Source organism: Leptonotus elevatus, chromosome 22, assembly GCF_054856555.1.
Source record: "Leptonotus elevatus isolate MCC_2025b chromosome 22, RoL_Lele_1.0, whole genome shotgun sequence".
NCBI classification, from domain to species: Eukaryota; Metazoa; Chordata; class Actinopteri; order Syngnathiformes; family Syngnathidae; genus Leptonotus; species Leptonotus elevatus.
Window position 1 is genome coordinate 3,075,987 of NC_141260.1, and position 12,184 is coordinate 3,088,170.

General features: G+C 36.4%; 1 protein-coding gene and 1 long non-coding RNA gene across 2 annotated transcripts in view; one reads left to right on the forward strand and one right to left on the reverse strand.

The window, feature by feature from the left end:
- Positions 1 to 342: 342 nt before the first annotated feature.
- On the forward strand, positions 343 to 3,159 carry LOC147155416 (uncharacterized). Its single transcript, XR_015092276.1, has 2 exons — positions 343 to 2,846; positions 2,927 to 3,159. It is a non-coding gene; the product is annotated as an uncharacterized LOC147155416 (long non-coding RNA).
- Positions 3,160 to 3,980: 821 nt separating this feature from the next.
- The window catches only part of LOC147155417 (uncharacterized), a 171,393-nt gene continuing 163,189 nt past the window's right edge, over positions 3,981 to 12,184 (reverse strand). Inside the window, exon 6 of the mRNA XM_086066703.1 lies at positions 3,981 to 4,046. Within this exon, the coding sequence (XP_085922829.1) occupies positions 3,981 to 4,046 (66 nt within the window). The remainder of the gene's footprint in view (positions 4,047 to 12,184) is intronic.

Here is a 12,184-nt window from a genome sequence, read left to right on the forward strand (position 1 = left end):
TTGCCTCCAGTAATAAGTTGTTTGCGAATGCCTAAAGATCTAATGTGAAATCTGATGTAGTCTAACCATTAACTGGAGCCTAGGTTAGCTATACGTTATAACTACGGTGAACAGATGGATTATTAGCAGTTCATCTGGCTGCCACTAACTAATATCTACCTCACAACCGTTGTCATTATCTCATAACCTAAGTCGTTTTTTTCCCTCCAAATACTCATGTATAGACAAGGTAATACTGTATATTCCTCAAGTATAATGGAATAAATAATGTTTTTCTCTTTTATTTACTTTTCAGATGCATGTAAGTCACCAAACCTACACTTTGCACATTGTACACCAAAACTGCTATCTACAAGGGAAGCTCAAACCCTCAATTGCACACTGTCCCCAGCCAAAATACTTCAGTTATTGTCTCTCTCAAAGTCTTAGATGAAGCCGGATGGCTACGTTATTACTACAGTAGATGGATTATTAGCAGTTCATCTGGCTGCCACTAACTAATATCTACCTCACAACCGTTGTCATTATCGCATAACCTAAGTCGTTAGCACATTGTACACCAGAAAATGATCTATTGTACATGGGAAGCTCAAACATTAAGTACTCAACTGCATCCAGCCAAAGGAGTCAGAATTTTCCAAATAACTGTTTCAGTTGGTTCATAATATATTTTTGTTTGTTTTGTTTTATTCATTTTTTCCTTTCGAACACATTATTACAGGTTACATCGATCACATCATATCATTTGTAACAATGACATACGAAAGAAGGGCTGACGGGTAGAAGCCATGGCTTATTAGTAACCCGTCCCCATCGATTCTTGCTCTACGCACGAATAAGTGGTTAAGAAAATGAATGGATGATTTTACTACGACATACTATATTTGTGTATTTAAATCAAATAAGTAAATGATGTAGAATAAAGGAAACGGTTGTAAACTAGATTATAGTGAATTGCTGTAAAAGTAAATACAGTAACTAATTTATATACAGTAAATACTTGTAAAAAAGGCAATAATGTACTGAGATTTTACAAGAATTAGCTGGCAACTTTTTTGCCACTTATTTCTTGTAAATTCTAGAGTCAATTCGTTACAGTGCAGCCAAACTTTTGTTGTAGTTGATTCATAATATCGTTTCAAGAATTTACGGCTAGCTAGCTACATTACAACTATAATTTTAGCATGTATTATTATCAGGGACTTGCGGTCAGAGGCAGGTAGGGGAGGCTCCTTTACCTTACTCCGTCCTGCGTGTGAAGAGTAAAATAATAATGATTATTATTATTATTATTACATGAAATAGCCTAGCTATGTTATAACTACAATATAAGGATGCACTACTTGCCGTTCATCTGGCTGCCACTTCTCAACCTTCATCATTATCTCATAACCAAAATCATTTCCACTTTTTTTCACAAAATCCTAATGTATAACCAATGCTGTACATTCCTCAAGTATAATGGGATAAATAACATGTTTTTCTCTTTTATTTCCTTTTCAGCTAACGACGACATAAGTAAAGTCCCACACCTACACTTTGCACATTGTACACCAGAACAGTGATCTACTTGGAAAGCTCAAACCCTCAAGTGCCATTGCCCCAGAAACATGGAACACACATAGAAAATTATCGGGAACACTGATCCTAACTGAAAAAATTATTTACTGATTTTAACACGGATTGGTTTGTTACAACTTACAAACAGACATGCAGTTATGTTACCAGTGGTTACATTTATAATCGGGGCTTTCATAACCAGGTTAGCAAAAAATAAAAAACGTCTACGATGGGAGAACTTGTTTTAAAGTACTAGTAGCTTGTTTTCAATCAAGATGTTGCTTTAAGTGTAAAAACTATAGAACAGATCAATGAACTTCGTCTTGATAAATCACATGTTTACATCGATCTGATGAAGGTAGCGGAGCATGTACACGGAAGATCGGAATATGCAAGTAGTTGACCAGAAATCTTCATTCTGGAATGTAAAGCCTTTTTATTTTTTTTACAGTGTGGTGTTGATTAAAGCACAATTAAAAGCTTTGAAAACAAATGTTCCAATTAAGGTAAAAATTGAAATAGAGGCTAATATTCTATTTTGGATTCATAGTTTTATTCTTGACTTCAAAAAAGCCCATGCCTCACCAGTCACATCATTGATTAATTAGTCGATCATTTTCCTTGCCATCATCAACTAATATATAAAGCTCTCAATTTCCCACATTCTACCACACAGTAATTTTAACAAATGTTTTGTCGGGCTTTTTCTTGAAAGGAACAAAATCTATTTTGACTACTACCACTCAGATGTGAAATAATAGAATTGTTGTCTTTTGTTGGTAGTTCTCCTAGAGGAACCCACTGGAGGAGGAAGAGGTACTGTGACATCACACGCACATGTGCTCACATGGTCCATGTACTGCCAATCACTGGGAGCAAATCTACTTGTTCATCAAAAACAACTAGCATTGCTGTGCCTTCACCAGTAGATGCCAGCAAAGCACAAATGGTTGCTATCACTCATGCGCTGTGAGAAAATGCTGTGAAAACTCACCAACAGACTCAGAAGCGTCTCGATGTTATTCCACTTAATGGTTGTAGTAGTCTAGATATCACTTTAATTGGGCTGATGACATAAAATTGCCACTCAAAGAGAAAAACAGCAGTTTTCCATCGACATTATGCATAATTTTGTTGTGGACTAAAGCAAGTCACGTTCAACTAAAGAGTAAAGAAATAAGTAATTTAGTTGTTGTGTTTCTTCGTATTGCCCAACAGTGTACGGGCATATAAAAGCTCAGGTTATCCATGCCCTGGGAGTTAACGTGACAGAGATCATCCAACAAGTAAGTGCATGCAATACATGACGCGCCCAGCAAAGAAGTACACATTCTTGCTCTTATTATGAATGTTTGTTCTCTCACAGTTCCTCATTGATTTAACCAGTGGAATATGCCCGGAATGCGAAATTGAGATCAATACAACGGTAACCCAACAGCAGATCCTGGCCTTAGCCTGATGGAGTTCTAACTTCTCCATGTGCAACAGAGGAGATGCCAAGTGTTCCAGTTTATCAAGAGTGGCGTATGCTTGCCATGCACATAGGGAGGACTTAAAGGCATGCTCAACTAAATCTGACAATAAAAGAGTATACCGGCATATTGCTATGAGAAAAACTTCTTCTTTTTTTTCAGATCTGGAATGACATGCAGGACAAACATAGTACCAGAATATTATTCATATTTTGAGTGAGTTGATTTTTCTGGACAAATAAGTTTTTGCACTTAATTTTGGTTTGCTGTGAATCCGTTTTGTGCCATCCTTGACCTTGAACTGTCTTTTTTATGTACGAGGGTATGAGGTTATTCTTTGATTATTTAAACCCTTTATGTTGAAGGCTATTTTTTTTTTAATACATGGGCCATTGAGAGATGCATTTGTCAGACGAGGCCCATTGAATTATCATGTGGTGCAACCAAAAAGAAATAGCCAATGTGGGACTTTTATTTTGAAATACATTTAAAGACAGGAGTTTGTATCATCCACAAGACAACCAAGAACCCATGGAAGCATCTATCAGGTTTGTCTCACAACTATGTAAAATAAATAAATAAATAACTTTTTAGCAACATGTATGTATTTGGACATCATGTGGTATTACCTGAAAAAAATGTTTATATATATTTTTCCCCAACAAATTTATATTTTTATTATAATTTTACTTGATGTTTTGTTTAGTTTCGATGGTGAATGTAGCCACAACATGGCTAAAGGAGCTTGGCGGGGTTATTGGCCCAAAGTGCCCCTTTATCTATTTATTTATAGTTTAAAATATATATATATATATATATATATATATATATATATATTATGATTTGCTTTTCCTTTGTTTGTGAAAGTAATTTTGTTGCCTTGCAAGACTAAAATTCAGCAACATAATTTGCATAAAACAAATGATTATGATCTTGGATGACGCGCTCTCATTCGAAGCCAGGTCGCTCACCGCTCCACCTTCTGTCAGGAAGTTGTTCGCCATAAAGTTGGCTCTGAGGGTACGAGGAACATGTATCCCACACTTTCATAAAGACCACGATCCTTCCCATCCACTTTCGCCACTGCAAAAATCTCCGGTGACCGGTGTACTGCTTCTGCTACAACTACTGATGCGTGTAAGGTACACAGAATATGTCGGAATTTGTATCTAGCTCAGAATTTTACTAAACCCCCCTTCCTGAAGACTCCAACTCAGCAAGGCAGACATTGTATTGATGCTATCCGCTAATCATGTAAACAATGAAGTCACACGTTTTGTTATACTTTAACAAGGGCTGGCAAGCGCTAGGGGCACGTAGGTCTGGGTTGCGAGCAGCACGGGTCTAACCGCGCTGTAAATAAATAAATAATGAAGCTTCTGCTCAATGCGAAAAATAAAACAACTCTCAGTAGATGTTTGTAACTTTTTTTCTGTTAAGCTATATAAGTCTTGTAGTATGTATGTACTCAATTATAGCTGAATTGAAATGTACTTTAAAGGGATAGTTCGGGGGTTTGGACACGAATCTGTATGGCAGCCGCCATCCTCACCTAAAGTGGTGTGGATCAGCACTGACAGTGTCCTGTGACTCGAGACATGGTTTGGTGTCGGTACCGGATGTGATCGGTCTGCTAGATTGTATCGGGGTCGCCTACAGATGATGTCACGCTACAGGATTGGCTGGAAATTGTCCATTGACATTTGTTCAATAAAGTTATATGATAAAAAAATTTGACGGTAAAACATTGGAAAGAAATGATTAAATATGTTATTGAAATATACAAATGAATGGACGGAAATTGTAAAAACGTGAATAAACCTAAGAATATAAAAGCAAGATACTTTAAGATTAAAGAAATAATAAAATTGATAGAAGCGCCTTCGCGCTTGCCGGTGACGTCACTAATGCAGCGCTAGCTAAATGCGCGATTTACTTCGGTTTGGTTTCTTTTTTACTATCTTGGCCAATTGATTAGGTACACCCAGGATTCTGGTCAATTCATTAGGTACACCCTGGATTCTTGCCACTCCGCCCACCCAGGGCGGCGGCCATCTTGGCCAATTAATTAGGTACAGCCAGGACTTTTCAGTCACAATTTTTTTTTATTTGATTATTTTCCAAATTTGTAGCGTGTGACTATTACTGTGTTTTTTTTGCTGATTATGGTTTATTATTAAATACTATAACTTGTCCATTTCCTTTGCTAAAGTAAATGTTTTCTTTTATAATATTGATGAGTTCTTCAAGATGCGCAAACAGTGACTGTGCGCATGTTGTCTCCACAGTTTCCTCAGGGCACACATACACATATAAAAGTAATTTGTAAGATGTTAATTTTAAACCCTAGTTTTAAACCCTAACCCAAATAAAAAAGCCTAGTTTGAAACCCTAACCCTAATGTAAAACCCTAGTTTGAAACCCTAACCCTAGTTTAAAATCCTATTTTGTAACCCTAACCCTAGTTTAAAACCCTACTTTGAAACCCTAACCCTAGTTTAAAACCCTACTTTGAAACCCTAACCCTAGTTTAAAACCCTACTTTGAAACCTTAACCCCAAGTTTAAAACCCTTCTTGAAACCCTAACCCTAGTTTAAAACCCTACTTTGAAACCCTAACCCTAATCCAAACCCCTACTTTGAAACCCTAACCCTAGTTTAAAACCCTAACCTTACTTTGTAACCCTAACCCTAGTTTAAACCCCTACTTTGAAACCCATACCCTAGTTTAAAACCCTACTTTGAAACCCTAACCCTAATATAAAACCCTAGTTTGAAACCCTAACCCTAGTTTAAAACCCTATTTTGAAACCCTAACCATAGTTTTAAACCCTACTTTGAAACCCTAACCCTAGTTCAAACCCCTACTTTGAAACCCTAATCCTAGTTTAAAACCCTACTTTGTAACCCTAACCCTAGTTTAAAACCCTACTTTGTAACCCTAACCCTAGTTTAAAACCCTAATTTGAAACCCTAACCCTAGTTTTAAATCCTACTTTGAAACCCTCACTCTAGTTTAAAACCCTATTTTGAAACCCTAACCCTAGTTTAAAACCCTACTTTGAAACCCTAACCCTAGTTTTAAACCCTACTTTAAAACCATAACCCTAGTTTAAAACCCTACTCTGAAACCTTAAACCTAGTTTAAAACCCTACTTTGAAACCCTAACCCTAGTTTTAAACCCTACTTTAAAACCATAACCCTAGTTTAAAACCCTACTCTGAAACCTTAACCCTAGTTTAAAACCCTAATTTGAAACCCTAACCCTAGTTTAAAACCCTACTTTGAAACTCTAACCCTAATTTAAAAACCCTAGTTTTAAACCCTAACCCTAATGTTAAACCCTATCTTAAAACCCTAACCCTAATATAAAACCCTAGTTTGAAACCCTAACTCTAATATAAAACCCTAGTTTGAAACCCTAACACTAATATAAAACCCTACTTTGAAACTCTAACCCTAATTTAAAAACCGTAGTTTTAAACCCTAACCCTAATGTTAAACCCTATCTTAAAACCCTAACCCTAATATAAAACCCTAGTTTGAAACCCTAACAATAATATATAACCCTACTTTGAAACCCTAACCCTAGTTCAAACCCCTACTTTGAAAACCTAACCCTAGTTTAAAACCCTACTTTGAAACCCTAACCCTAGTTTAAAACCCTACTTTGAAACCCTAACCCTAGTTTAAAACCCTACTTTGAAACCCTAACCCTAGTTAAAAACCCTACTTTGAAACCCTAACCCTAGTTTTAAACCCTACTTTGAAACCCTCACCCTAGTTTAAAACCATACTTTGTAACCCTAACCCTAGTTTAAAACCCTTCTTTGAAACCCTAACCCTAGTTTAAAACCCTACTTTGAAACCCTATCCCTAGTATAAAACCCTACTTTGAAACCCTTACCCTAGTTCAAACCCCTACTTTAAAACCCTAACCCTAGTTTTAAACCCTACTTTGAAACACTAACCCTAGTTTTAAACCCTACTTTGAAACCCTAACCCTAGTTTTAAACCCTACTTTAAAACCATAACCATAGTTTAAAACCCTACTTTGAAACCCTAACCCTAGTTTAAAACCCTAGTTTAAAACCCTAACACTAGTTTAAACCCCTACTTTGAAACCCTAACCCTAGTTTTAAAGCCTACTTTGTAACCCTAACCTTAGTTTAAGACCCTACTTTGAAACCCTAACCCTAGTTCAAACCCCTACTTTGAAACCCTAACCCTAGTTTAAAACCCTACTTTGAAACCCTAACCCTAGTTTGAAACCCAACTTTGAAAGCCTAACCCTAGTTTAAAACCCTACTTTGAAACCCAAATCCTAGTTTAAAACCCTACTTTGAAACTCTGACCCTAATTTAAAAACCCTAGTTTTAAACCCTAACCCTAATGTAAAACCCTAGTTTGAAACCCTAACCCTAATGTAAAACCCTAGTTTAAAACCCTAAACCTAATTTGAAACCCTAGCTTGAAACCCTAACCCTAATTTGAAACCCGAGTTTAAAACCCTAACCCTAATGTAAAACCCTAGTTTTAAACCCTAACCCTAGTTTAAAACCCTATTTTGTAACCCTAACTCTAGTTTAAAACCCTACTTTGAAACCCTAACCCTACTTTCAAACCCTACTTTGAAACCCTAACCCTAGTTTAAAACTCTACTTTGAAACCCTAACCCTGGTTTAAAACCCTACTTTGAAACCCTAACCCTAGTTTAACACCCTACTTTTTAACCCTAACCCGAGTTTAAACCCCTACTTAGAAAACCTAACCCTAGGTTTAAAACCCTACTTTGAAACCCTAACCCTAATTTATAAACCCTAGTTTTAAACCCTGACCCTAATGTAAAAACCCTAGTTTTAAACCCTAACCCTAATGTTAAACCCTACTTTGAAACCCTAACCCTAGGTTAAAACCCTACTTTGAAACACTAACCCTAGTTTTAAACCCTACTTTGAAACCCTAACCCTAGTTTAAATCCATACTTTGTAACCCTAACCCTAGTTTAAAACCCTTCTTTGAAACCCTAACCCTAGTTTAAAACCCTACTTTGAAACCTTAACCCCTAGTTTTAAACCCTTCTTGAAACCCTAACCTGAGTTCAAACCCCTACTTTGAAAACCTAACCCTAGTTTAAAACCCTACTTTGTAACCCTAACCCTAGTTTAAAACCCTACTTTGAAACCCTAACCCTTGTTTAAAACCCTACTTTGAAACCCTAACCCTAGTTTAAAACCCTACTTTGAAACCCTAACCCTAGTTTAAAACCCTACTTTGTAACCGTAACCCTAGTTTAAAACCCTTCTTTGAAACCCTAACCCTAGTTTAAAACCCTACTTTGAAACCTTAACCCCTAGTTTTAAACCCTACTTTGTAACCCTACCCCAAGTTTAAAACCCTTCTTGAAACCCTAACCCTAGTTTAAAACCCTACTTTGAAACCCTAACCCTAATCCAAACCCCTACTTTGAAACCCTAACCCTAGTTTAAAACCCTAACCTTACTTTGTAACCCTAACCCTAGTTTAAACCCCTACTTTGAAACCCATACCCTAGTTTAAAACCCTACTTTGAAACCCTAACCCTAAAATAAAACCCTTGTTTGAAACCCTAACCCTAATATAAAACCCTAGTTTGAAACCCTAACCCTAGTTTAAAACCCTACATTAAAATCCTAACCCTAGTTTAAAACCCTATTTTGAAACCCTAACCATAGTTTTAAACCCTACTTTAAAACCCTAACCCTAGTTCAAACCCCTACTTTGAAACCCTAACCCTAGTTTAAAACCCTACTTTGTAACCCTAACCCTTGTTTAAAACCCTACTTTGTAACCCTAACCCTAGTTTAAAACCCTACTTTGTAACCCTAACCCTAGTTTAAAACCCTAATTTGAAACCCTAACCCTAGTTTTAAATCCTACTTTGAAACCCTCACTAGTTTAAAACCCTATTTTGAAACCCTAACCCTAGTTTAAAACCCTACTTTGAAACCCTAAACCTAGTTTTAAACCCTACTTTAAAACCATAACCCTAGTTTAAAACCCTACTCTGAAACCTTAAACCTAGTTTAAAACCCTACTTTGAAACCCTAACCCTAGTTTTATACCCTACTTTAAAACCATAACCCTAGTTTAAAACCCTACTCTGAAACCTTAACCCTAGTTTAAAACCCTAACTTGAAACCCTAACCCTAGTTTAAAACCCTACTTTGAAACTCTAACCCTAATTTAAAAACCCTAGTTTTAAACCCTAACCCTAATGTTAAACCCAATCTTAAAACCCTAACCCTAATATAAAACCCTAGTTTGAAACCCTAACACTAATATAAAACCCTACTTTGAAACCCTAACCCTAGTTCAAACCCCTACTTTGAAAACCTAACCCTAGTTTAAAACCCTACTTTGTAACCCTAACCCTAGTTTAAAACCCTACTTTGAAACCCTAACCCTTGTTTAAAACCCTACTTTGAAACCCTAACCCTAGTTTAAAACCCTACTTTGAAACCATAACCCTAGTTAAAAACCCTACTTTGAAACCCTAACCCTAGTTTTAAACCCTACTTTGAAACCCTCACCCTAGTTTAAAACCATACTTTGTAACCCTAACCCTAGTTTAAAACCCTTCTTTGAAACCCTAACCCTAGTTTAAAACCCTACTTTGAAACCCTATCCCTAGTATAAAACCCTACTTTGAAACCCTTACCCTAGTTCAAACCCCTACTTTAAAACCCTAACCCTAGTTTTAAACCCTACTTTGAAACACTAACCCTAGTTTTAAACCCTACTTTGAAACCCTAACCCTCGTTTTAAACCCTACTTTGTAACCCTAACCCTAGTTTAAAACCCTAACCCTAATTTTAAACCCTACTTTAAAACCATAACCCTAGTTTAAAACCCGACTTTGAAACCCTAACCCTAGTTTAAAACCCTAGTTTAAAACCCTAACACTAGTTTAAACCCCTACTTTGAAACCCTAACCCTAGTTTTAAAACCTACTTTGTAACCCTAACCTTAGTTTAAGACCCTACTTTGAAACCCTAACCCTAGTTCAAACCCCTACTTTGAAACCCTAACCCTAGTTTAAAACCCTACTTTGAAACCCTAACCCTAGTTTGAAACCCAGCTTTGAAACCCTAACCCTAGTTTAAAACCCTACTTTGAAACCCAAACCGTAGTTTAAAACCCTACTTTTAAACTCTGACCCTAATTTAAAAACCCTAGTTTTAAACCCTAACCCTAATGTAAAACCCTAGTTTGATACCCTAACCCTAATGTAAAACCCTAGTTTAAAACCCTAAACCTAATTTGAAACCCTAGCTTGAAACCCTAACCCTAATTTGAAACCCGAGTTTAAAACCCTAACCCTTATGTAAAACCCTAGTTTGAAACCCTAACCCTAATGTAAAAGCCTAGTTTGAAACCCTAACACTAATATAAAACCCTAGTTTGAAACCCTAACCCTAATGTAAAACCCTAGTTTTAAACCCTAACCCTAGTTTAAAACCCTATTTTGTAACCCTAACTCTAGTTTAAAACCCTTTTTTGAAACCCTAACCCTACTTTCAAACCCTACTTTGAAACCCTAACCCTAGTTTAAAACTCTACTTTGAAAACCCTAACCCTAGTTTAAAACCCTACTTTGAAACCCTAACCCTAGTTTAAAACCCTACTTTTTAACCCTAACCCGAGTTTAAACCCCTACTTAGAAAACCTAACCCTAGTTTAAAACCCTACTTTGAAACCCTAACCCTAATTTATAAACCCTAGTTTTAAACCCTGACCCTAATGTAAAAACCCTAGTTTTAAACCCTAACCCTAATGTTAAACCCTACTTTGAAACCCTAACCCTAAGTTAAAACCCTACTTTGAAACACTAACCCTAGTTTTAAACCCTAACTCTAGTTTAAAACCCTAGTTTATAACCCTAACCCAAGTTTAAAACCCTAACCCTAGTTTTAAACCCTACTTTAAAACCATAACCCTAGTTTAAAACCCTACTTTGAAACCCTAACCCCTAGTTTTAAACCTTACTTTGTAACCCTAACCCTAAATTAAAAGCCTACCTTGAAACCCTAACCCTAGTTTAAAACCCTACTTTGAAACCCTAACCCTAGTTTAAAACCCTACTTTGTAACCCTACCCCAAGTTTAAAACCCTTCTTTGAAACCCTAACCCTAGTTTGAAACCCTACTTTGTAACCGTAACCCTAGTTTAAAACCCTACTTTGAAACCCTAACCCTAGTTTAAAACCCTACTTTGAAACCCTAACCCTAGTTTTAAACCTTACTTTGAAACCCTCGTCCTAGTTTAAAACCATACTTTGTAACCCTAACCCTAGTTTGAAACCCTACTTTGAAACCCTAACCTTAGTTTAAAACCCTACTTTGAAACACTTACCCTAGTTTTAAACCCTACTTTAAAAACCCTAACCCTCGTTTTAAACCCTACTTTGTAACCCTAACCCTAGTTTAAAACCCTAACCCTAGTTTTAAACCCTACTTTAAAACCATAACCCAAGTTTAAAAGCCTACTTTGAAACCCTAACCCTAGTTTAAAACCCTTCTTTGAAACCCTAACCCTAGTTTAAAACCCTACTTTGTAACCCTAACCCTAGTTTAAAACCCTTCTTTGAAACCCCAAACCTAGTTTAAAACCCTAGTTTAAAACCCTACTTTGAAACCCTAACCCTAGTTTTAAACCTTACTTTGAAACCCTCACCCTAGTTTAAAACCATACTTTGTAACCCTAACCCTAGTTTGAAACCTTACATTGAAACCCTAACCCTCGTTTTAAACCCTACTTTGTAACCCTAACCCTAGTTTAAAACCTTAACCCTAGTTTTAAACCCTACTTTAAAACCATAACCCTATTTTAAAACCCTACTTTGAAACCCTAACTCTAGTTTAAAACCATAGTTTAAAACCTTAACACTAGTTTAAACCCCTACTTTGAAAACCTAACCCTAGTTTTAAACCCTACTTTGTAACCCTAACCCTCGTTTAAAACCCTACTTTGAAACCCTAACCCTAGTTTAAAACCCTACTTTGAAACCCTAACCCTAGTTTAAAACCCTACTTTGAAACTCTAACCCTAATTTAAAAACCCTAATTTTAAACCCTAACCCTAATGTAAAAGCCTAGTTTGAAACCCTAAC